At 43.3% G+C, this 26,656-nt stretch overlaps 1 protein-coding gene across 3 annotated transcripts in view; it reads left to right on the top strand.

The window, feature by feature from the left end:
* Positions 1-26,656, top strand: part of PHACTR1 (phosphatase and actin regulator 1) — a gene marked incomplete at its 3' end in the record, with an annotated part of 250,961 nt that overhangs the window by 127,966 nt on the left and 96,339 nt on the right. For all 3 annotated transcript variants that reach the window (XM_081246168.1, XM_081246166.1, XM_081246167.1), the window contains exon 3: positions 8,378-8,458. In XM_081246168.1, the coding sequence (XP_081102294.1) occupies positions 8,378-8,458 (81 nt within the window). The remainder of the gene's footprint in view (positions 1-8,377; positions 8,459-26,656) is intronic.

Here is a 26,656-nt window from a genome sequence, read left to right as displayed (position 1 = left end):
GGATGTAGTTGCATCATATTAATCATTTTCCTTATTTATGATGTCAGCTGGGAAGTAGAGGTAGGTTCCAGGTTCTGGAGGCTCATTCCATTGGTTACTTGTAGATCTCTAGCATAAATTCACTTTCACTGGAGTTGTCAAATTTTAAAGGGGTAAAAGCTACAGATTTTACTTGCAAGTTGACTGTTCTAACCACTGAAAGCATAAGACTCTGCAGGAAGCTACTGCAGATTTCATCATTTCTCAATTGTTTCCCCCCCTTCAAACTTCTGTCCCATACAGAATGTAAGTTAAAGGCAGTTGAGCAGAGAATTCAACAGAGATAGATTATCCTAGAGAAAAATATGAACAACTCCCTGCTCTGGTACTCTGAGAACCAGATGGCTGAAAAAGCATCAATATTGCTTTTTTTCCCCATTTCCTCATTTTATGAAATGTAAGAGTTTCTTTCTTCCATCAGTACGGGGAGCACAGCGAAAATACCCTGCCCAGTAAGTCTGGTGATATATTTTAGAAAAATTCTTTTACCTGTTCACATGGGTGCCTGAACAGGCATATTCACAGTAGCAATATTTGTAGGCCAAAAATGCAAAGCAACTTAAATTTTCTTCAGCTGCAGATGGTGAAATCAGTTCTGGCACTTATATCCCATGTAATGGTATGTGGTACTCAAAAAGAATGAGGTGCTTCTGTATGTACTGATGGGAAGGTCTCTAAAACATATTTATAGATGAGAGGAGAAAAAAAGAGTTGTAGAACAATATGAGCAGAATGATCCCATTTGTGGTTTTAAAAACTGTATTTATATAGTGTGGGAGTGTGTGGGAAAGAGGGAGAGAGAGAGGGAGGAAAGAAAAGAGAGAATGAAAATATCAAAGAAAGGCGGCAGTGAGATTTGATGAGTTGGGTCTATGGAAAGAGGGGCAATAATAAAGGAGTTTGTTTTCTGTTTCTTGAATTATTAACAGTGAACATGTTTCATGTATTTTTATAAATAAAAAAATTAAAGAACACGTGTATGTGAGCACATGAAAAAAAAAAGAGAGAATGTCCCAGTTATTTTTAACAAAATCATCCATCGCAGGCATTCACTAAGCAGAACAAGCCCATCCAAGATGCCCGTTTTAAATTCATTGATGTTAAAGAAGCATAGGATTCCTTGGCTTAGCACATACCCATGTGGATAGGGAGACTGAAAAAAATAATTAGGGGGAGATGATGGGGAACTGGCTTTTAGTAAATATGGCATATCCTGCAGTGGTGGCTCAAAAGAGGTTCACAGTAGTGATTAGAACTGGTGTCACTCCATTACCAGAGTTAGTCTCTGTGCTTTGGTGGAATTTACTGCTGAGGATCAGTCCTTCACCCAACTTTCTGTTAATAAAGCACTGGCTCAAATGTAAACAGACTTCAGAGCAATAGAATGGAACATAAAGCTGTGAAAACCAAAACCCTCATTAGCTTTTCCCTTTGTTTACAAACCAGTACAAGAATAGGTGTGTTTTAAACTGTAGGCTTTATTATTATTCAGGTATGGTGAAGCCCACAGATCAAGAGACAATTGCCATTGAAAAGAGAGTCTAGTATATTCACAGATCCTGAAGAGAACGGGTCATGCCAGGCCATGGAGAGCCACGTGGAGAAGCACCAGGGGTGTTCAGGGAGCAGAAAGGGAGGAGAACGTGGGCAAGAGCCTTTATTGTGGTTTCCACAGGAAGGAATGTGCAGGATAGGGTTAACAGGTGTGCCTGGCTAGTGTGAATCATTTTAGTGGCTCTGGGCATAAGGACTGTCTCTGGTTGTCTGGTACCTGGCCCTGGGGTGATGAGGGCGAGAGAACCTTGGCCTGTAGTGTAAGAACTCCGTAAAGGAGTTGATTGAGGATAGGGACTCTGGAGTGGTTGGTTTGCATACGAAAGGCAGGCTCATAGGCAAGTCACTTACTATCTGTAGGAATCTGTTAGCCCTGGGAGGGGCTGTCTGTCTCTAGGATCAGCATGGCTCCAAGATGTCAATGTATCAGAAGTATGAAAAATAAAAAGGCACGGTCAATAGATGGTGAAAAATTCAAGAATACCTATGCCAGCAGCCACATAGCACAGGGAGATCAGCCCAGTGCTTTGTGACCACCTAGAGGGGTGGGATAGGGAGGGTGGGAAGGAGACACAAGAGGGAGAAAATAGGGGATATATGTATATGTATAGCTGATTCACTTTGTTATACAGCAGAAACTAACACACCATTGTAAAGCAATTATACTCCAATGAAGGTGTTTAAAAAAAAAGGCCTTTCAAGGTTTTCTGCATGGTTTTTATATGAATATTTTGATTAATGGCAAGCTTCGAGAGCCTTCCTTGGACATGCCAACCTTTTAATATAATTTTGGGGGGCCATTTGGGGCCATTTTTGGTACAGTAATTGAGAAGTACTTCTCACTCATTTCAGGCGAGAAAGAGGGGTATGTGAAGCTTTTTAAAATGTGTTTGGACCTACTCAACTAATTCTTTGTCTTTGTTTATCTCTAAAAGCCCGTCAGTCATTTTTCCCCTTTTCCTCTAAAGGCTGTCTCATATGCTGGCATAGAATTTTAGACCGGGTGTCCCTGCAGTAGCCTTGGCACATTTGCTGGTTTATGCAATTTGGTTTTGATGTTTCAGTCACCACAGGCTCGTCTCAAAAGCCTATTACAGTGTTCTGCGCCTACTACCGCCTGGAGATTTGGTTCTTTTCTAAAGATCCAAGGAGTTGCATTGTTGTGCTCTGAGCTGTATTTTCATTTTGGGGGGAAACCAGCTTCTTGCTTTTTTTGTTTTGTTTCTATTCTGTTAGAGGTTAAAATAATTGTTTTTAGAAAGTGACTTTTGTATGCTATGTATCTAATCCTTGTATTTTACTGTTGTCCTCTTGCTGACTGTGGCCGAAAGTTTAAATTTAATCGTCTGCTTAGATTTACTATATTTGTTTTTAACTCATGTTTTTGCCCTGGTGGTCACTATTTTTTTTTTCATAACAGCTTGATTGAGGTATAATTTACACAACATAAAATTAACTCTTTGGACGAGTACAGCTCAATGATTTTAGTAAAATTGAAGAGTTGTGCAACCATCACTGCATTCCAATTTCATAACCAAAAAGTTTACACAGCACATTCCCATGTGTGGTCACTCAGATTTTATATTGCCCTGTGCTTTAATAACGGAATAATATTGGAGTGATCCTTATATAGTAGATTTTCTTATTTTAAATTAAGTCCTTACTGACTTTATTTTTTTATATAAAAATGTTACCGGGCTTCCCTGGTGGCGCAGTGGTTGAGAGTCCGCCTGCCGATGCAGGGGACACGGGTTTGTGCCGCGGTCCGGGAAGATCCCACATGTCGCGGAGCGGCTGGGCCCCTGAGCCATGGCCGCTGAGCCTGCACGTCCGGAGCCTGTGCTCTGCAACGGGAGAGGCCACAGCAGTGAGAGGCCTGCGTACCACACACACACAAAAAAAAAATGTTACCTACTTGTGTGTTTTTGCCACAAGTTTAACGAAGTAGCTTTTCAGTTTTATTTTCCTTTTAAGAGATAAATGATGTTGTTCTGTTAACTTCCATTTCCCATCTCCCAGAGACCAACATCCCCCAGTTAATCAGCTCCCTCTCACACCTCGGTACTCACTTACCTGATTTATTCCTCCTACCCTTTGGACAGATGCAGTGCACGTTATACCTTCTCTTTCCCGATGCATTGCTCCTCATCTTCTGACTTCCTTAACTTTTCATAATCTCTTCTCTTCTTTTTTTGTCTTTGTTTTACCCAAAGCCAAAATTGTTGGAGAGGGAGGATTGGACCTAGCTTTGGTTGGTGAAAAGGAAACTGTTATATTTTCTTTCTCCCCACATGGAATCCTCTTCCCCCCGGGGTTTATGGCTTAGTAATAGACCAGGTCAGGTGAGTTGAGTTTTCCTCCTGCTGCACCTAGAGTCCATTTTATTTCACTCCCTGGGGCAGTGGGTGAGCTTGTCTTTGACCCCAGTTAGACTTAGCTCCAACTTTGGAGGAACTGCTGAAAATAAGATTAGCAGAGAGGCATCGTGTATACCTTGTTAAGAGAGATGGTGAAGAGTGCCTTAGAAAGAAGAAGCTCCTGAACCAAAGTGTAATTATGTTATTTTACTGTGATACTCAGCCCCAAATAAACTAGTAATAAATTGCCTTCTATTTTTAAAAACTTATTCCCTGGAAGTATAGTTGATTTACAGTGTGTTAATTTCTGCTGTACAGCAAAGTGATTCAGTTATACATATATATATATTCTTTTTCATATTCTTCTCCATTATGGTTTATCGCAGGATATTGAGGATAGTATCCTGTGCAGTAGGACCTTGTTGTTTATTCTTGCCTTCCATTTTTAAAGCGGTATACATTAGATTATATTTAGAGCCTATATACATAATAACAATCTCCATAATAAAGTGGTATTGTGGAGGCAAAAAAAAAAACCCCACAGACTTTAAAATCTCTTTCTGCTCTTCTACTTACTGCTCTGTGACTCTGAGCAAGTTAATTTTGCTGGGCCTCAGGTGCCACATCTGTATAATGGGAATAATAACACTTCACAGGACTGTGGTGAAGATTAAATTAAATGACATGACATCCACCCTTCTCACAATGATCTGTGCATCCTCTCTGGGCACAGGGTTCTGCACAGGAAATGGACAAAGCCAAAGCGTAAATAAGCCATCTCTTCCCAGAATGTCAGTTAAAGGTGGAAATTGGTGTGCATGCGGGAGAGGGTGGAGGGGGGGTACTTTCTTATTTAAATAAGAGGCAGATATAGTATGTGAGCTCTACCTTCGTTCTTAAGGAAAAACTCAATACATTAAAGAAATGGCATGCTTGGGACAGGCAACTTCAGTCATACCCTTGGAGCCCCTGGCATTACTCCTTTACTATTAGGCGTATTCACATGGAAAAGTTTGAGAAACACTGGCATGTATAGGACAGTCTCATCATCCCTGTTTCATGATGTATCCCAGTACACTTCCCGAGCACATAGCTGATATCTCCTCCTGGGTGTTGGTGACATTGAGCTCAGCATCCTCCCTCCACGCCTGATTCTCCTTCTGTGTCCCCTGCCTTAGTAATTGACACCACTGTCCATTTAGTTACTCAAGTCAAGAACCAAGGAGTCCTTCTTGACCCCTCTCTCCCCTGCACACCCCATGCCCAATCCTTACCTTCAGGTCGTGGCAACATTGCCACCTTCACATGTCTTGAGTGTATCCCTTGTCTCTGTGTCTGTCTTCAGCATCTTAGGGTAGCTGCCATCATCTTCTGCCCAGACTTCTGTAATCACCTGGTAACTGGCCTCCCTCCAATCCATCCTCCACACTAAAATGGGCGTTGGTCTTTCAAATACTTAAATCTGATCACTTCTTCCCATTTCCCTTAGAATAACATGGTCAATAAGGCCTTTGCATGGCCCAGGCCCCCTGCCCCTTTGGCCACATCTTAAACCATCATTCTACACCTGGTCCTGGTGGTACAGTCACACCAGATTGCATTCTGCTTGTCCACGGCACCCAGATTCCTCCGTCAGGAGCCGTTGCCAAGCTTGCTCTATCTGGAGTGTTTCCGTCAGCTCCTACCCAACTGCCCTGGGCTAAGATAAGGTATATTTGTCTTTCAAACTCAGCTCTGGGGTTTCTTCCTCAGAAAAGCCTTTTCTAACTCCCCAGTGGAGGAGGTTATTTATCATACGCTCTGATGGAACCATGTCTTCTTCTTTTTTTTTATTTTATTTTATTTATTTTATTTTTGGCTGCGTTAGGTCTTCGTCGCTGCACACGGGCTTTCTCTAGTTGTGGTGAGTGGAGGCTACTCTTCGTTGCCGTGCGTGGGCTTCTCATTGTAGTGGCTTCTCTTGTTGCGGAGCATGCGCTCTAGGAGTGCAGGCTTCAGTAGTTGTGGCGCACGGGCTCAGTAGTTGTGGCTTGTGGGCTCTAGAGCACAGGCTCAGTAGTTGTGGCGCACGGGCTTAGTTGCTCTGCGGCATGTGGGATCTTCCCTGACCAGGGCTCGAACCCGTGTCCCCTGCATTGGCAGGCGGATTCTTAACCACTGTGCCACCAGGGAAGCCCCAAGGAACCATGTCTTCTTTTATGAGGCCCATCTCAATTTGCAGTCACACATTAGGCGATATCATCATTTGATGACTGAATCACACATTAGTCTATAATCCCTGTGAGGGAGGGGCTGTCCCTTTGGTCACCATCATCTCCAGCCCCTGCCAGAGTAGCTTTGCACTCCAGGCAGCTGATCGTCAGTTGTTGAATGAGTGCGGAGAGACAGCTGAGGTCTGGATACCTAAGTGGTTGGCCTGACAGTGACCATGTTCTGATGATACCTGAGATCTCGGACCTCTGCGTCTAGGGCTCTTTCCGGCTCGCTGCAGATCCTTCCCTTAGTGCCGTGGGTCAGGTTCATCCTCTTTACTCCACGGTTTTGAAAAGCCCCTGGGAAACCTCATTTTGCTGAAGAGAAATCTGTTCATTTCCATGGTTCAGTACAGGATGGCAAAGCACCTGTTTATTCGCCCAAAAGATCGGTAACAAACTTTTTACTTAAAAACCCCCGCTTCATCTTGCCTGTTCAGTCTTTCCCACTGCGCTGCTGAGCAAATCTTTTTTAAAATCAGGCAGAACTTTCTCACCGAAGTGCACGTACCTCTCTTCCCCTCCCCCGGGCATCCCTCTCCTGCACGAGAACCCCGTCTGCCCTCTTCCCACCATATCGTACTCTTCGGGTTGGGACATAAAACTCCTTCACCTCCCAAAACGAACAGCGCTCCGTTAATCCTCCCACTCACCTCTAACCCTTGCCCTTGCGTACAGCCTTCCTGCCCTCACGTCTGTGGGTAAATCGTGGTGGCTGGGGTGGAGGCATCAGTGTCTTCCCAGACCGGCACAGTGACTTGATTAAGAGCACACGGCTAGTGGGTAACGTAGTTGCAATCACAATTCTTGTTTCCTTGCTTTCTTTCTAGTTCTTACTCATATTCTTTGCATTAAATTCTATTGAGAGGTGTGTGTGTGTGTGTGTGTGTGTGTGTGTGTGTGTAATCTGCATCTAAATTTGTCTGCATAAAATTGTTTCCTTATTTTATAACTGGTATTCCCCCCCCCCCCGAATAATTGTGTATCCAAAGGATATAAAGAATCTCAAGTTGACAAAAGGGATTGCCGTCACGTCTCACCTCCTCCATTCTGTGTTTACTGAAATGTCAGCTGCTGGAATAGCTCTTTCCTCTGCAGGTTCTGCTGGTTTCCCCTGCCCCACCTGGGGCCACAGGCCTGCCCTTTGGTGCTTCCCTCACTTCCCCACCCTGGGGCTCTGTTTCCACTTGACTTGCCCTCCATCATACCCGCGGATCCGAGAGGAAGCGCTCCCTCTTCCCCCCTGCAGCTCCCACCTGCCTGAACGGTTGGCTCAGGTGAATGGCTGGTCACGTGGAAGTGTGTTTGGGAACTGAACAGTCCATTCCTCCTTTGCAGCCAAGAGAGGAGAGCGGTGGGTGGGTGTCACGTGGAGGTCCCCGCCGCCCCCTAGGCTCTCCTCGGGAGCCTGGGTACCAATCCAGGGAGCTTTTTAGGAGATATTTTCAAATGACTTTTAAAATAGTTGGGAAGCAACAAAATCCTCAGTGAGATGTGATCTGTATGAACTAGGTAATTAAAAAAGAAATCCCCGGGCTTCCCTGGTGGCGCAGTGGTTGAGAGTCCGCCTGCCGATGCAGGGGAAACGGGTTCGTGCCCCGGTCCGGGAGGATCCCACATGCCGCGGAGCGGCTGGGCCCGTGAGCCATGGCCGCTGAGCCTGCGCATCCGGAGCCTGTGCTCCGCAACGGGAGAGGCCGCAACAGTGAGAGGCCCGCGTACCGCAAATAAAATAAAAAATTAAAAAAAAATAAAAGAAATCCCACCTATGAGGAAAGGCCACACTCAGGAAGATGCTGTGTGATGCAGAGGTTAAGCCGAGGGCAGAGGTCGTGTTTTCTGGCTTTGAATCTTGGATGCTCTTCTCAGTATGACTCTGATAGGTTGTTGAGCTGCTCTGTGGTACAGTTTCCTCAACCGTATATAGCGGTTAAATAAAATGAGATTAAAAATGCCTACCTCATAGGTAATTTGATTTGATTAAATGAAATAATTGGATTAAAATGCTGATCATAGTTTCAAAACGTATTAACTGGTATCATTAGCTTACATTAGTAAAATGTCACTTACGGAAGCTTTCCCATATATTACATTTCAATACATCTTAAAATATGATGCTTTTTAGAAACGTCTTTGTTACCTACTCACCCCTGCTTCTCTGTGTTTTGCTCGCAGCCCTGGAAAGGAAAATATCGATGAGGCAAAGCAGAGAGGAGCTAATAAAACGAGGGGTCTTGAAGGAAATCTATGATAAAGGTAAGGGGACCACTCCAGTCTCCATGAGCCAGAAAAAAGCTGTGCGTGGAATCTGTGTGCATATTTCTTGGAGTTGGATTCAGTTTTCTGTATCACTTTATCAGAGTTTGAACCTTTAAAACTCCACACTTCTGGAGAGATCAGAGAATGTAGCAGACAGTGCTGAAGTGATTGCTGTTATAGAGGGAACGAAAGCTCCCTTTTTCTCAGCACTGGAATCAAACCATAGGTTGCTGAGACAAATGACGTGGCCCGAGAAATGGTATCAGTACTGGTGGTGAGCCTGTTGGTGTCTGAACACACACAGCTGGGGTGAATTTAATTGCTCAGGCTCTTTCAGGCGCTAGGGGTTCCCAGGACAAATGTTAAAAATTCACAAGCATCTAGAATTTCTCTAACAGATTTTTGGGGGCAGTCCATCTCCCAACAATAGGAGAAATCAAAGTGGAGAAAATTATATATAGTTTTATATAAATGTACACATATTTCAAATGATAATATTTCCAGTGATTACAAATGCGCTGTGAACGTGTCCAAAAGTGTTTGCTGGTGAACTTGTCCTGTGTCTTTTGCTGATTGAACTACTGCCTTTAAATACGAAGGTATGCAGTGGTTTACCCAGTATATTAACTATTCTTCACCCCCTCCCCTTCCTCTCACCAGCCTTCATTTAAGGCTTTAAGAGAAATGATGAACTGTTATTCCAGTCTTGTTACAGTCATCAGTAATAATTGTCTGTTCCAGATCTTATTATTTGAGGCCAGTATTATTTGCTGGGCCAGATGATTAAATCACATGTTCCACTTTAAAGATCCACCCTGATCATCAAAGTGATCCTGTAATTCTGACAGTGCAGTCAGTTTTCCATGTTTTTGTAGGTCTTCTACATGCCTGGTTTGTGTTCTGATACAGAAAGGCAGGTTGTGTTTCTAACCTGGGTGCTTCTGTCTGATTCCACTGTCTTCAGTGAGTTGGTCCTTATTCCTCTGGTGGTACAGTTCACCCCATTCATTCCTGCCATGGAGCTTCCTGATGGCACTTTTGAAGTATTTTTTCTTAGCACACATTGCCACCCTGAAACGCTGCAAGTAGGAGGTAGCACTGCTCTCGCCCTTGTGGCAGGGGATACAGCAGGTAGGGTGTGAAGCTGTACTATTTCAAACCGCCTTTGTTCATTAGCAGAGCCTCCTGGCCCCTCCAAGGCATCCCTATGGCGAGTCACGTGTCATCCTTCTACTTCTGGGCGAGACATACCAAGATACAGTTTCTTTGGTTGATGAAGCTCTCCAGAGAAAAAGAATGCACCATTTTGTCACTTTTCTGCAATGTCTTATTTCTGTATGGGCCCCCCAAACCCTCCCTTATACTGATCTTAAGTTCCCATGTTTCATCTCAAACTCCTTTCTCTATATTCCCTCCCTGGTGAAGATGGGAAGTGTCTGACCGCAGGTATGGTATTACATGGCCAGCATCCAAGGGCTTAAATAAAGATTACTGTCCTAGCTAAAGCCTGTTCAGATCCAGTTAAATGATCCCTCCCCCTCCCTCCTTTCTTCCTGCAAACTTTATGTCTCTCCCAGGAAAATTTCAGGAATCCTTTAAAGGAGGGGATACATTGTATTATAGTATTTATTATTTCCATCATACCTAATAACTGAGTTAGGGTAAATCTTGCCGGAGTAACTTCCTGACTTAATCAAAGAAGCCATAGACTGTTAGAGCAAAAGCCCATTTTACAGAGGAAGAAACAGGGGACCTTGAGTCTGGGGCCTGCCAGCCCCCATTAGGAGTTGCCCCAGGATTCGGAGCTGTGTCCTGTTTGTGGTCATCTCACAGCACGCTCTCAGTAACCAGCTGTGGAGGAAAGGACCAGGCTAGCCGCCGCCTGTCACCACAACTTCTGGTTTTATTTTTGTCTTTGCACTTATCGCTGTCTGCTTTTTTCTGTTCTGTTGTTGGCCGGCTTTCCTCACTAGCACGTTAACTCCAGGAGAACATGGACTTCGTAAGGCTTGATGCCAGACCCCCTCAGAAAGTGGCTGAGATAGATTGGCTCAAAAAATGCTTATTGTTTGTATGATGGGAATGGGAGTAGAGGGAAACTAAAATTGCACATAGTCGATGTAGAAGTTTGTATTTGCTGCGGGTTTTTCTGATAAAAGCATCCATTTTGTATCACTGCGGATATTAATCACATTACCTTGTATTATGTTCCATCAGCTGTTCAGAACGTGAGCCCTGTAATCATTGCTTGGATTCAATTCCAGTTCCACTACTGAGTATAGCTGTGCAACTTTAGTGAAGTTGCGTAACTTCTCTGTGCTTCTCTTTCTGTATTTGAAAGTGTGGATAATATTGTAATGAGGGTTATGTGAGATAACATATCTGTATTAGTTTGCCAGGGCTGCCATAACAAAGTACCACAGACTGAGTGACTTAAACAACAGAAGTGTATTTCCTCACAGTTTCGGAGGCTAGAAGTCCAAGACTCAGGTGCTAGCAGGATTGGTGTCTGGTGAGGCCTCCTCCTCGCCTTGCAGACGGCTGCCATCTTGCTGTGTCCTCCCATGGCCTTCCCTCCGTGCGTGAGCACTCCTGGTGTCTCTTCCTCTTTTCATAAGGAATGCAGTCCTGTTGGATCAGGGCCCACCCTTAGGACCTCATTCAACCTCATTACTTCCGTAAAGGCCCATCTCCAAATATAGTCACACTGGGGGTTTGGACTTCACATATAAATCTGGGCAGGGGGGAGAGGGGGTAACACAGTTCCGTCCATAACAACATGTAGAGTAAAATAGTGGCTATCATCCCATAAGTTCTCAAGAAATTGTTAACACCCCGTTAGTAGTAGTAGTATCATCATCATCATCCTTTATATTTTTTAAAACCCTTTATATGCTTTAGCCTAGTTCAGGCCCACGAGTTAGAAAGGGACATCATTGTCCCCTTTTATCTTTTTTTTTTTTTTTTTTGCGGTATACGGGCCTCTCACTGTTGTGGCCTCTCCCGTTGTGGAGCACAGGCTCCGGACGCGCAGGCTCAGCAGCCATGGCTCACGGGCCCAGCCGCTCCACGGCATGTGGGATCTTCCCAGACTGGGGCACGAACCCGTGTCCCCTGCATCAGCAGGCGGACTCTCAACCACTGTGCCACCAGGGAAGCCCACCTTTTTTTTTTTTTTTTTAAGCCCACCCCTTTTATCTTAAGTGCAAGGATCTTCAACCCCCCCTCACAATGGCCTTACCAATGTGGGTGGCTGAGAACCTAGCCCCTTGGTATCTGATTTAATTACCTTCTCACCACTCCACCCTGTCTCCTCTTTAGTCTCTAAACATCGTTTTCCTGTCATTCATCCTTCCCCTTTCTACAGCATCATTCAACTTGCTGTGTCTGGGATTCTAGGGAGTAAAACAAATAAACTTTTATTGCCACATCCTGAGTGAACAGCAAGAGGCAAAGAGCCTTTCATCATTTTCCAAGTTGTTTGTTTCAAAGATAAATTTCTTAGATTTTCAGCAGTCCTTCCACATTGCCTGGCTGATCATTCCTCATTTTGCACCCATGAGTCTGGTTACCTGGCAGCAAAACAGTTTCCACCAGAGATGTATGGTCCCTAATTTGCAATTACTGTGTCAGCCCATCCACAGGGGCCGACCCCTGTTCATGCTGCAGTTATACTGTTTTGTATATGATATTGCTAAGGTGGTGGGAAGCAGTTTATCTTTAGTACATGAGCTTTTCTCTTCCAACTCTTTATGTGATTGATTTTGCTTAATAATGCCATACTCGTTTGTAGAAAGTATTAAGATAAACTAGGGATATGAGATTTGTAACTTGGCCTGGCAGACTCAGAACAAATGAGGTTTTATTATTCTGACAGTTCTCCTCGAAATTCTTTATGTTTTTCTTATCAGGTTAAAATCCCAAACTAGTCAATAAATTTAAATCAGGAAAAATGAGAGCTTGGGTTGAAGAGGGGACATTTTCTCAATATCTCTAGAAACTAGTTCAGGAATCCTTCATTTAATGGAATGTAGATGTAAAGAGCTTAAGTTACTGGATGGCTTGTGTTTTCTTATTGGTTTCTATATACAACCACATGCATTTAAAGTTCAGAAGAGGACTTCCCTGGTGGCACAGTGGTTAAGAATCCGCCTGCCAATGCAGGGGACCACGGGTTCGAGCCCTGGTCAGGGAAGATCCCACATGCCGTGGAGCAACTAAACCCATGCACCACAACTACTGAGCCTGAGATCTAGAGCCCACGAGCCACAACTACTGAATCCACGTGCCGCAACTACTGAAGCCCGCGCACCTAGAGCCCGTGCTCCGCAACAAGAGAAGCCACCGCAGTGAGAAGCCCTTGCACCGCAACAAAGAGTAGCCCCCAGTCACCGCAACTAGAGAGAGCCCGGGCACAGCAACGAAGACCCAATGCAGCCAAAAATAAAAATAAATAAATAAGTAAATAAATTTATAGAAAAAAATAAAGTTCAGAAGAAAGTTTAGATTAAAGATCAGAGAAAATCGTTTGATCTCTGGATATATCAAAGCCATGTAAAAATGCAGCAGACTTTAAAAACTACAAAGAAGACTTTAAATTGTTAATCACGATGTAGAGGAACATAAAATTTTAAATTCTTTTTCTCTCATTTTCCATATTTTCCACAATATGGATATAGAAATTTCATGAAAAACACAATGAAACATTACAGTGAACTGTCATCACTCTAAAGAGTAAAAATGTGAAACCAACTACTGATGGAAAATGGTCTATAATTTTGTAGACAGCTTATTTTTAACTATTTAGTCCCCAGTTCTGTAGTCTGTTGTTTTTTTTTTGCGGTACGTGGGCCTCTCACTGTTGTGGCCTCTCCCGTTGCAGAGCACAGGCTCCAGACGCACAGGCTCAGCGGCCATGGCTCACGGGCCCAGCCGCTCCGCGGCACGTGGGATCCTCCCAGACCGGGGCACGAACCCACGTCCCCTGCATCAGCAGGCGGACTCTCAACCACTGAGCCACCAGGGAAGCCCTGTAGTCTGTTTTTTTTTTAATTAGAACTTAAGGGTTCTCCTAGACTCCTGGAACATTTATTCATTCATTCAACAAATTGGTACTGAATCCCCCCTCTTTGCCAGGTGCTCTAGGTGTCGAGCTACAGTGATAACCAAAAAAGCAAGATTCTCACCTTCTCAGAGTTCACATTCTACTAAAAGAGATAGGAAATAATTAAAGAAGCCTATGATATATTGCCAAGGAGTGATGAGCACTACGAAGATAAACAAAGCAGCAGGGTAAGGAGATAAATTCAGAGGGGGAGCCACGATTTTATATAAATGCAATCATGGAGGACCTCTGGGGGAGGTGATATTTGCACAGAGACCTAAATGCAGTGATCGGGTGGCTGAAACAGGAGCATTGGTCCTACTACTACTTCTAAACAACCTGTAACCTAATTCGTGAGCCCTTAAGTTCCTTAAATTGACTCAGTATGTTTCTTTTAAATTAAAGACTCTGTATTACACTTGCCTGTCTCTCAGTTCTCTGTAAATCAGAGCACAGCACCCCCCATTCAGAGCCTACAGTGGCTCCCCACTTCACTCAGAGAAGTTTCAAGCTCCTCCGACAGCCTACGAAGCCCTCCACGATCTGCCCTCCAACCCCTAAGTTTGCTTCAACTCCCTGGCGGTACTTCCTCATAACGTCCTCTCTGTGGCATCTTGCTAACCCTGCTTTCCAGCCCCTGACGTTGGCATTGGCTCCACTCTCTTCCTAGAACCCTCTTCCCCCGGATAATCCATCCACGTGGTTCACTCCTTTTTCAAGTCTTTGCTCAGATTCCACCTTCTCAATGAAGCTTCCCTGGGACCTCCAGATTTTAAATTGTCACCTCCTTCCATAGGTCTGTAATCCCCTGACCCTGCTCTACTGTGTTCTTTCTTTCTTTCTCTCTTTTTTTCCTTCTATCTCTTATCACCTGCAATCTATAAATTACATATGTGTTGTATTAGCCTTTTTCTCATTGGTCTCTCCTCACGGAAAGGTGAGCTCCACCAGGCAGGGCAGGATCTCTGTCTGGTTTGTTCACGGATGTTGTGGCATCCGACTGCCTACAGTAGCACTATGTCCTATTGGGACATAGTCAATGCTCAGTATGTTTATTGAGAAACAACAAATGCCAGCCTGAGGCTATCTGCATGTACACACGACTTGGTCTGTACACCTGTGTTGGCAAAATCCAGAGCACTAGAACCCTGGTCCGTCTTGTTTATTCATTTTGTGGTTCATGAAACGTTATTGCCAGTTGTTTAAATAGGCAGTATTAGATTGGGTGCATGTTCATGTATATGGATGCCAAATACTCATAAACAGTGGTTATTAGGTGTTATGGAGAAAAATATCCTGAAGACAGTGGACTGTTTGGCCATTAGTAAAATCGTGATGATATTTCTCAGGCTTAGCAAGGATCTCAAGAGGTCACCTGACCTGGCTTCTGTTATTTTTCCAAAGTAGAGTAGGAGCGACTGCAGCCCAGCAAGGTTATAGACTTGCCTAAGAGTTCACGGCCAGCGAGTGTGGACTCTGAAAACCCCTGCTAAGACCATCTGTCCTTTGTTTGGAATTTATAGGAACACACAAAAAAGACTTTGTAATATATTGCCTATTGGTCATCAGAGGATATTAGTAAATAATGCTGTTAGTGGTTACTGCAGATGATCTCTACAAATAAGCATGATGTATATAAAGAATGTTGGGGATAACAATGGCAGTTGTTCTGTATTTTTCAACACTGGGTTTTCCAGTGAAACCTCAGTTCTATCACAGTCCTGTCACGTGCTTTGTACAGTATGGGTGTGTTTAATTCACATGAGTGGATATATCACTTATGAGGGGGGAAGAAGAGGGAAAGGAGACCATCTCTCTGCGTGGAAGGACACGCTGTCGACCCTGTATATTACACACCACCACACCCCAGATGGGGGCAGGGAGCTGGGAGGTGTGGCCACCTGCAGGGATGGAGTTGAGGCCGCTGCGGCTCCCCTGGTCACCAGGTGGTTGCTCACTGCAATCACACGAAGACCTGGGGGGAGAGCTAGCCCCAGCGGAGGAGGAAGACCAGGGGTCACGGAAGAACAGAACTGACTGTGTACAAATGAGCAAATTCCCTTTTCACTGTGTGCTGGGAATTAGCGATAACATTTCACAGCAAATAATAAAGTGCACTGAGGTGTGCTTTTTTCCTTTATCGAGTTAGAGCAACGTTTTGGAAGGTGTTATTTTTTTTTTTTTTTTTTTTTTATTTTTTTTTTTTGCGGTACGCGGGCCTCTCACTGCTGTGGCCTCTCCCGTCGCGGAGCACAGGCTCCGGACACGCAGGCTCAGTGGCCATGGCTCGTGGGCCCAGCCGCTCCGCGGCATGTGGGATCTTCCCGGACCGGGGCACGAACCCGTGTCCCCTGCATCGGCAGGCGGACTCGCAACCAATGCGCCACCAGGGAAGCCCCAGGAAGGTGTTATTTTTAATTATCAACACAAACAGAAGCTCCCTGAAATGGACAACTCTCTTATGCAGAGGCTACATTTCCCCCCTTCTCAGGCATTTATGAGAAAAAAGCCTGGTATTTAAATTAAAAGGTCATCATCTTTTAAAAATAAAAATAACAATTCTCCCCTGTATCAGAGGAGACTAATTCTTAGACTTGAGCCTTTTAAGTCTCGTTGTTTATCTGGTGTCCCAGTTGTGTAGACTTTTAAAGTCTTGAAGTTGATGGGAAATGCTTTTCACAGCGTTTACCGGACATTGTTATTTTGTCACATTTTTAGCTGTTTCTCATGTCTCACCTAGAAATGGCATCTTCTAGGTGAGAAGCTGTGATTTGGAGTTACTGTGAAAATGAAAAGAGTGTTTGTTTACTTTCAGCCTCAGTGACATAGAATCATTTATGTAGCATCTCAGCGCCTAATGCAGTGGATTGCCCTAGTGGGGTAAATGGAAAGCAGATTAAATGAAAGCGAATAGAGAGAAATTGTGGTCCACATTCTCTTAAGCAACAGCGTTCTTTCAGAAAATCACTATCCCAAGCCAAAACATTAATGAAGTTATTATTATATCGGTGAGCAAGTGTTCCCCAGCAAAAGTATTCGTCTCTTGCGTGTTTGTTGAATACCTGTTAGGTTGCAGGCATCGTTCCGGGCTCCAGGAATGCTAGGAGGGTCAAGGTGGGCTCCCCTAACAGCACTTACGGTCCCGTAATGGGTTCAGGTGCTTGGCATTTATGATGAGGAAAGTACAGGATGTTCGGGGGTGCATGGAAGCGTCACCCTCCTAGAGGCCTGGAGACTCAGGGAAGGCATCCTGGAAGGAACAGTGTCTTAGAGGAAACCTGAAGGGTGATGAGAATTATCCTGGAGAAGGTGGGATGGGTTGGGAAAATGTTAAAGTAGAAGGGCTAGCACACGGGGAGGCACCAAGTTGGGGATAATGAAAGATAGAGGGTGTCCAGCATGTGTATATGGTGAGGGGAAGTCAGGGCAGAGCTTGCAGGCAGGGATATGATATTAGTTGCTTATTCTTTGTCCCGAGAGCAGTGAGGAGGAACTCTGGAAGGGTTTTTTTTTTTTTTGCACAATCGGACTTGCAGCCTCATCCCTCTGCCCGTGGGAGAGAAGGACTTGGAGGGACCCCAAGGCATGAGTCGGGGAGACCAGTTGGTGGACTGTTGCTGGGATTCGGAAGATGTGATGGTAAATGGCAGGAAGGAGGGCAGTCGGAATGGGGGGAGGGGGAGAGGAGAGACTGGAGAATTGTAGGAGGTCGAGTCAGGAGGGCCTGTGACTGCTTCGATTTGGGGAGTGCAGGGGAGGGTGAAGGCACGGCTGACGTTCAGGATTCTGGCTTGGAGACTTGGTGGACAGATACGGGGGACGGGTACAGGTCCCCTGAGCTGGGGACCTAAGAGAAGCAATTACAGAGCACAGAATATCGCGATGGTTTGACCACATTGAGTTTGAGATATCCAAATGGCTAAGCAGCGCACTAAGTGTACAGATTTAAAACTCAAGAGGGACATCTGGGTTGGAGGTGCAGGTTTGGAATTGTGCATGTGTAAATGGTCATGAAGTCATATAGCTTGATGATATTTCTCAAAGAAGACGTAAAACGAGAAACTAAGTGGCCCTGATAGAAAACACCTTGGTGGCACCCCAGCATTGAGTGATCTGGAAGTTAAAAAAAAAAAAAAAAGATCTGGGAATAAGAAAACCCTCAAAAACTGAGAAGTGGACAGAAAAATAGGAAGTAAACCAGAAATGTGTGGCATTATGGAAGTCCAGAGACAGTGGCATAGTGTGGAAAAAATTACCCAAAGTGTCAAATACAGACACATCAAACAAGATAGGAAGTGTCCTTTTGATTATGTTTATGCTGTTTAAGTATAGGCTCTTTAGTTACCTGTGAAGCCAGTGTGCAGTCAGCAGGGTGTAAGTTAGAAGGCCTATAGTTTCAGGTAACTAAAAACTTAACTCAAGGAGCCTGCAGCGATAAGCAAATTCAGACCAATGATCTTCCTGTGTTTTGTCCTCTGCAGCAGTCCCCAACCTTTTTGGCACCAGGGACCGGTTTCGTGGAAGACAGTTTTTCCACGGACCTGGGGCAAGGGGGATGGTTTCGGGATGATTCAAGTGCATTACATTTATTGTGCATTTTATTTGTATGATTATTATGTCAGCTCCACCTCAGATCATCAGGCATTAGATCCCGGAGGTTGGGGACCCCTGCTGTTAGTGACTCCCAAATGCCTTGAGCAATGCTTGGCATTTGTCAGCACTTATTAATTTTTATTGAATCAGTGAATGAGTGAATGAATGAATCTCACGTCATAAAATCCAGTGGTAGGGCAGCTCCAGAGCTGGTGAATTCATCAGCTCAGTAACATGGCAAAGGGATGCCATTCTGAGGCTATCACCCCTCATGGTAACAAGATGGCTGCAGTAGTTCCAGCATTACATGCAGATACAACATCCAGACGGGAGAGAGAGGGCTAGCCCCCTTCTTGGTATCTCTTTCTAAGAGCAAGCAAACCTTGCCCCAAAGGTTCTCCAGAATTACCCTCATTTCTCATTGATCAGAATTTTTAGAGATAACCCCTGGATATCTTTTTCCCTAATGTTGACAGAGGTTTCCGTAAACCAAAGTGTTGCAGGTACAGTCAGCTCCTGAGAGCTGCTACCTAGTGTAAGTTGTCCTTGGACGACCCACCACGGTATCACCCTTCCAGCTGCCTGTCCTGGACCCTGCCGACGAAATCAGGGCAGGGCAGGGTACCTCAGGCATGGTGAGCATCCCTGCCCACGTCTGATGCTTGATTCCACAACCACTGACCTGCCCTGGTGTTTGTCATGAGAAGGCAAGCCAAACTGTGGAAGGTAATAGCTAATAAAAGGAAAGCTAGTCGTACTTAAAAAATTTTTTCCTGACTTCATACGTTTGCCTAGGACTCAGATTAAGTCAAAGAAGTCAGGGGGGCATTCAAGCCTTCACCCCACATACATATCTATAAAACAACCGAACTCTCCTAGGAGCCCCAAGCCCAGGATTCGGGTCCCAGCTCCCTCATCTTCTGTCTGTAGAAGGTACCGGGCAGCCTCTTACCTCCCTGGACTCTGCTTTTGGTTTGAACGTAACCCCAGGGTCTTACTCTGCTCCGACCAGCAGAACCATGCTTTCCTTTTATCCTCTCTCACTACTCCCAGCCCCCAGCCCGCTTGATTGAAGACAGTCTGTTGCCAAGCGGCTGGTCCTCCTAGAGTCTCTGGGTACACCCATGGACGCATACTCTTCAACTCCAGTCTGCCCTTGCTTGTCTTCTCCTAGGGTTGTTGGAGGGTCAGTTTGGGCTTTTAGACCGTGGCCTGCCCAGAGCACGTGCTCAGTAAATGTCAGTGGTGGTCTCCACCAGACGTGTGACCTGGACTGCGCCTCTGTTCTTAGATACCTGTCTCCCGTTCCCGGGTCCCCTTCACCCAAGCCTAGACTCTCACTGCTTCCACCAGGCAGAGCTGAGATTCTATCCTGAGGCTTCGGGACTTCTCCGAAGGCCACGCCCACCTCTGGAGCTGTGTGTTGCTACTCGCAGGGCCCCGACATGCACACGTGCCCTAGAGCACGTCTTTCCTCCCTGTGCTGCAGCCTTCCCACCACTGCAGCTTCTCTAAAGGAAATAGTATCCACTGAACTGACCATTCATTGTGATGTGGACCAGTTTAGCAACATCATGTTAATCTTCCAGTTCCAGAAATGGGTTCACTTTTGCATATTCATAGGCCCGTTACTGTAATTTTTAAGTCGGTCTTGAGCAGTGCGGTCCTGTAGAATTTTCAGCAATCACAGGAATGTTCCATCATCTCTGCCAGCCAGTACAGCAGGCATCAGCCACATGTGGTGCTTGAGCACTTCAGATGTGGCTAGTCTGACTGAGGAACTGCATTTTAAATTTTATTTTAACTAAAACAGTAACTGTACGTGGTAAGTGAGTACGCTGTTGGAGAGCTCAGCTAGAGAAACAGAGCCGCTTAAATTTTGAAATGGCCAGCCCGTATCACTTTCCTTCTCCAACTCTAGCCATTAAAGTCTTCTTAAAAAATCTTGGATTCCCTATTAACTCTGAAGGGCCCCTTGCACAACAAGGTATGAGTCTGTGAGATTCACACTCTCACAGAATAGCACAGGAGAGAAACTGTGTCATTCCATTGATTTTATAGCCAGTCTGTGCCCCAGTTGCACTTTTGATATCAAAATGCCCAGGAATAGCAAGATGGTAAATCCTCTTTCATCTACAAACCTTGGAGACGAGGAATTATTTGGAAATAGTGGTCAGAACCATCATACTTCATCAGGATAGATGATGTAAGAACCAATGGGCTTGGCTTGAAGACTGGTGAGGAGGTATAACTGTACCCAGAAAGATGAAAGAAACACCTCTGGGAAACAGACACCACAGTTTGATAGAATGAGGTGTTTGTGATCGAGGAAGCAGCTGAGAATTCACATGAGCTGTGGTTTGCTGACCATGAGGTCCAGTAAAAGGCAGAAAATGCTGATAAATCCAGCAGGGTACAGCCACAGGGAAGTGCAACTAAAACAAGCTACCCAAGGTCAATAGCACTTTTGTGATAGGAAGTCACTGCAACTCACACACTTAAGGGTTTTAGGCAAAGGCCTCTGAACAAGAAGGGAAATATTATTAACATCAAAATAGGATATTAGGGCTTCTCTGGTGGCGCAGTGGTTGAGAGTCCGCCTGCCGATGCAGGGGACGCGGGTTCGTGCCCTGGTCCGGGAAGATGCCACGTGCCGTGGAGCGGCTGGGCCCGTGAGCCATGGCTGCTGGGCCTGCGCATCTGGAGCCTGTGCTCCTCAATGGGAGAGGCCACAACAGTGAGAGGCCCGCGTACCGCAAAAAAAAAAAAAAAAAAAAAAATGGATATTAAATCCAGAACAATAGCAACTATTAAAAAAAAAAAATAAGGTGATTCCCCAAGCAGAAAAACATATACCATTCCATTCTGTTTTTAAAATCATCCAATCAGAGTATCACGGAATTGATTACATTCTGAGATTGAAATCCATCTTGCATAGATTTTCAAGGTATTAGGTTCAGAAGGATTCTCTGAGTTGCCAAGGTGCCTGTTCAGACACAAAGGGACCTCATGGCTCTTGCAAAATTGTTCTTCCATGTAAACTGGTCAGAATAATCCAAAGACTTCTGGCTGCGAACAGACATGAAAGATAAACTGGAAGATAACTTACGGATTCCGGAAATACAGGTTCAGTGATCCTACAGAATCCTGCAGTGTCTGCCTTAAATCCTAGGTGGCACAGAGATACTTCTAGACACACAGACACACACTTATAATGACTTTTCCTCATTCGGAAAGAAAATGCACCAGAAGAGACACAGACAGAGAGACACACGCTGTAGTTTATGTTTTTGTAAATAAGACTCTCAGGTTGTCTTTTTAAATGCTCAAGATTCAAATACATTAAGTAGTAAATATGCAGTGTTATTAGAAATGTATGGCTTTCCATGTATGTTTAAAATTCTACACAGTGGTATCTGTAGCGCCATTTAGTTTAATGACATCAACTCCCTGAACTCAGGCAAACTGAAGAAAATATTTCCAATGGCCAGGGAGCCATTTCCAACTTCTTAGGTTCAAAGCTTTTAATCTTTCAATGAAATCCTTAGATAAATTATTTCTTAGCTAACTGTTGCTCCACACATCATTTCACTGACAGTGCGAGCAGCTAGTGGCTTGGATTGCAGTGATTTAAAAGGTCATTGGGATTAACAGAAGCTTTTCAAAACTCTGTATATTGTTGCAAAAATGACACCTCTGTGGGTTACAAAACAATAGCTGTGCCCCCTTAATGGGTGAATTTTTTTGTACTGTAATGAAAAAAGTATATCAGTGTCAAAAAAAAAAAAGACATTGAATGAAGTCTTTGCTTCATAGCCCACCACCACCAGAGTGACACTTCTTGGGAAAACACCTTCGGCTCTGTGGGGTAACCCTTCGGCCACTCAGTGGAGATGCCCTTTTTGGTCAAAGAGCATGTCTGGGGGCTTCCTTGGTGGCGCAGTGGTTGAGAGTCCGCCTGCAGATGCAGGGGACACGGGTTAGTGCCCCAGTCTGGAAAGATCCCACATGCCGCGGAGCGGCTGGGCCCGTGAGCCATGGCCGCTGAGCCTGCGCGTCCGGAGCCTGTGCTCCGCAGCGGGAGAGGCCACAACAGTGAGAGGCCCGCGTACCGCAAAAAAAAAAAAAAAAAAAAAAAAAAAAGTGCATGTCTGGGAAGCTACAACAGCAGCTCTTGTCTCAAAGGGAAAAAAACAATTAGCAAACACTTGCATTAGGGCTCTTCTTCCATGTCCTCATAAGATGATGGTTTGCTTTAACATAGGTAGCTTCACTTTTTGATTTTGCTTTAATTATAGCCATTGGTGATCGCCAGTCAATTAAAACATGTTTGAATTTTCACAGGCCTGCATGTGTGAATTCTACACATTTGCGTTAACAGCAGAGATGCAGCATAGTGAACACTTCCCAATGTTTTCACTCTAAAATTCTCACATGGTGCTTCACTTATATAATCATTTTTCTTTATAGTGGAAGCATCAATGTAACTATGTAACTATTTCATTATTCTCCTCTACTACAAGTATACTAACAGTCTTTCATGCAGAAGTTGCATCCTAGCAATGAGCTAACTGTGGAGAAGGGATAGGAAGCCAGGATCAGGGAAAATACCTCCTCAAGAAATCAGAGGAGTGAGGAAGGTTTTCTCCTCCAACAAAACTATTATGTTTTCATTTAACTTACAAGGTAGCATGCCATTTTTTGTTTTATTTTTTTATATATGTAAGCATCTCCACAGGAAAAAAAAAGTTAATGATCATTAAGCTCTACTCATATCAAGCCAAATTCACCTCAGAACTTTACCAGCATGCATACATATTTCATCTTGAGGGCATTGTAATCAACATGTACATTTTGTTCTCCATTCCTGCTTTTGTACTTGACATTGTTTCAAGCACATTTTTAGGGTTCAGAATCACCCACAGGGTCATTTCACTTGCATTTCTTTCATTCCCAGCCAGGCTGTGCATTTCACAAGTGGCACCTGGGACTTGATTTTTATTTATTTGTACAAATACTCTGCATACTGGGAATAGCCATTATTTTATTAGCTATGTTTAGTTCATATTTCCCCATTATGCTGCCTTTTTTTTTCTTATATTGGGTGTACAGCATTTTATTTTGTAAATTAAAAATGTAAACGTTTATGAGTAAGTTAAAACTATCCATCTGGCTTCCTTCTTATGCAACCTAAATAAATAAATATGTATGAGTATATATGCATATGTATGTATATACATGTATTTATTTAGACAATTTATCCTAGTTTTTTGTTTTTTTATACTGCAGGTTCTTATTAACCGTCAATTTTATACATATCAGTGTATACATGTCAATCCCAATCGCCCAATTCAGCACACCACCATCCGCACCGCACCGCGGTTTTCCCCCCTTGGTGTCCGTACGTTTGTTCTCTACATCTGTGTTTCAACTTCTGCCCTGCAAACCAGTTAATCTGTACCATTTTTCTAGGTTCCACGTACATGCATTAATATACGATATTTGTTTTTCTCTTTCTGACTTACTTCACTCTGTATGACAGTCTCTAGATCCATCCACGTCTCAACAAATGACTCAGTTTCGTTCCTTTTTATGGCTGAGTAATATTCCATTGTATATATGTACCACAACTTCTTTATCCATTCGTCTGTCGATGGGCATTTAGGTTGCTTCCATGACCTGGCTATTGTAAATAGTGCTGCAATGAACATTGGGGTGCATGTGTCTTTTTGAATTATGGTTTTCTCTGGGTTTATGCCCAGTAGTGGGATTGCTGGATCATATGGTAATTCTATTTTTAGTTTTTTAAGGAACCTCCATACTGTTCTCCATAGTGGCTGTATCAATTTACATTCCCACCAACAGTGCAAGAGGGTTCCCTTTTCTCCACACCCTCTCCAGCATTTGTTGTTTGTAGATTTTCTGAGGATGCCCATTCTAACTGGTGTGAGGTGATACCTCATTGTAGTTTTGATTTGCATTTTTCTAATAATTAGTGATGTTGAGCAGCTTTTCATGTGCTTCTTGGCCATCTGTATGTCTTCTTTGGAGAGATGTCTATTTAGGTCTTCTGCCCATTTCTGGATTGGATTGTTTGTTTCTTTAATATTGAGCTGCATGAGCTGTTTATATATTTTGGAGATTAATCTTTTGTCTGTTGATTCATTTGCAAATATTTTCTCCCATTCTGAGGGTTATCTTTTCGTCTTGTTTATGGTTTCCTTTGCAGTGCAAAAGCTTTGAAGTTTCATTAGGTCCCATTTGTTTATTTTTGTTTTCATTTCCATTACTCTAGCAGGTGGATCAAAAACGATCGTGAGTGATTTATGTCAAAGAGTGTTCTTCCTATGTTTTCCTCTAAGAGTTTTATAGTGTCCGGTCTTACATTTAGGTCTTGAGTCCATTTTGAGTTTATTTTTGTGTATGGTGTTAGGGAGTGTTCTAATTTCATTCTTCTACATGTAGCTGTCCAGTTTTCCCAACACCATTTATTGAAGAGACTGTCTTTTCTCCATTGTATATCTTTGCCTCCTTTGTCACAGATCAGTTGACCATAGGTGTGTGGGTTTATCTCTGGGCTTTCTATCTTGTTCCATTGATCTGTTTTTCGGTTTTTGTGCCAGTACCATATTGTCTTGATTACTGTAGCTTTGTAGTATAGTCTGAAGTCAGGGAGTCTGATTCCTCCAGCTCCGTTTTTTTCACTCAAGACTGCTTTGGCTCTTCAGGGTCTTTTGTGTCTCCATACAAATTTTAAGATGATTTGTTCTATTTCCATAAAAAATGCCATTGGTAATTTGATAAGGATTGCATTGAATCTGTAGATTGCTTTGGGTAGTATAGTCATTTTCACAACATTGATTCTTCCAATCCAAGAACATTGTATATCTCTCCATCTGTTGGTATCATCTTTAATTTCTTTCATCAGTGTCTTATAGTTTTCTGCATACAGGTCTTTTGTTTCCCTAGGTAGGTTTATTCCTCGGTATTTTATTCTTATTGTTGCAATGGGAAATGGGAGTGTTTCCATAATTTCTCTTTCAGATTTTTCATCATTAGTGTATAGGAATGCAAGAGATTTCTGTGCATTAATTTTGTATCCTGCAACTTTACCAAATTCATTGATTAGCTCTAGTAGTTTTCTGATGACATTTTAAGGATTCTCTATGTATAGTATCATGTCATCTGAAAACAGTGACAGTTTACTTCTTCTTTTCCAATTTGTATTTCTTTTTCTTCTCTGATTGCCATGGCTAGGACTTCCAAAACTTTGTTGAATAGTAGTGGTGAGAGTGGACATCCTTGTCTTGTTCCTGATCTTAGAGGAAATGCTTTCAGTTTTTCACCATTGAGAATGATGTTTGCTGTGGGTTTGTTGTATATGGTCTTTATTATATTGAGGTAGGTTCCCTCTATGCCCACTTTCTGGAGAGTTTTTATCATAAATTGGTGTTGAATTTTGTCAAATGCTTTTTCTGCATCTATTGAGATGATCATATGGTTTTTATTCTTCAGTTTGTTAATATGGTGTATCACATTGATTGATTTGCTTATATTGAAGAATCCTTACATCCCTGGGACAAATCCCACTTGATCATGGTGTATGATCATTTTAATGTGTTGTTGGATTCTGTTTGCTAGTATTTTGTTGAGGATTTTTGCATCTATATTCATCAGTGATATTGGTCTGTAATTTTTTTTTTGTAGTATCTTTGTCTGGTTTTGGTGTCAGGGTGATGGTGGCCTCATAGAATGAGTTTGGGAGTGTTCCTTCCTCTGCAATTTTTTGGAAGAGTTTGAGAAGGATGGGTGTTAGCTCTTCTCTAAATGTTTGATAGAATTCACCTGTGAAGCCATCTGGTCCTGGACTTTTCTTTGTTGGAAGATTTTTAATCAGAGTTTCAATTTCATTACTTGTGATTGGTCTTTTCATATTTTCTGTTTCTTCCTGGTTCAGTCTTGAAAGGTTATACCTTTCTACGAATTTGTCCATTTCGTCCAGGTTGTCCATTTTATTGGCATAGAGTTGCTTGTAGTAGTCTCTTAGGATGCTTTGTATTTCTTGGTGTCTGTTGTAACTTCTCCTTTTTCATTTCTAATTTTATTGATTTGAGTCCTCTCTTTTTCTTGATGAGTCTGGCTAATGGTTTATCAATTTTGTTTATCTTCTCATAGAACCAGCTTTTAGTTTTATTGATCTTTGCTATTGTTTTCTTTGTTTCTATTTCATTTATTTCTGCTCTGATCTTTATGATTTCTTTCCTTCTGCTAACATTGTGTTTTGTTTGTTCTTCTTTCTCTAATTCCTTTAGGCGTAAGGTTAGATTGTTTACTTGAGATTTTTCTTGTTTCTTGAGGTAGGCTTGTATAGCTATAAACTTCCCTCTTAGAACTGCTTTTGCTGCATCCCATAGGTTTTGGATCATCGTGTTTTCGTTGTCATTTGTCTCTAGGTATTTGTTGATTTCCTCTTTGATTTCTTCAGTGATCTCTTGGTT

This window comes from Mesoplodon bidens (genome assembly GCF_964165515.1).
Source record: "Mesoplodon bidens genome assembly, chromosome: 10".
Taxonomy (NCBI): domain Eukaryota; kingdom Metazoa; phylum Chordata; class Mammalia; order Artiodactyla; family Ziphiidae; genus Mesoplodon; species Mesoplodon bidens.
This window is presented reverse-complemented; position numbering and strand designations above follow the sequence as displayed.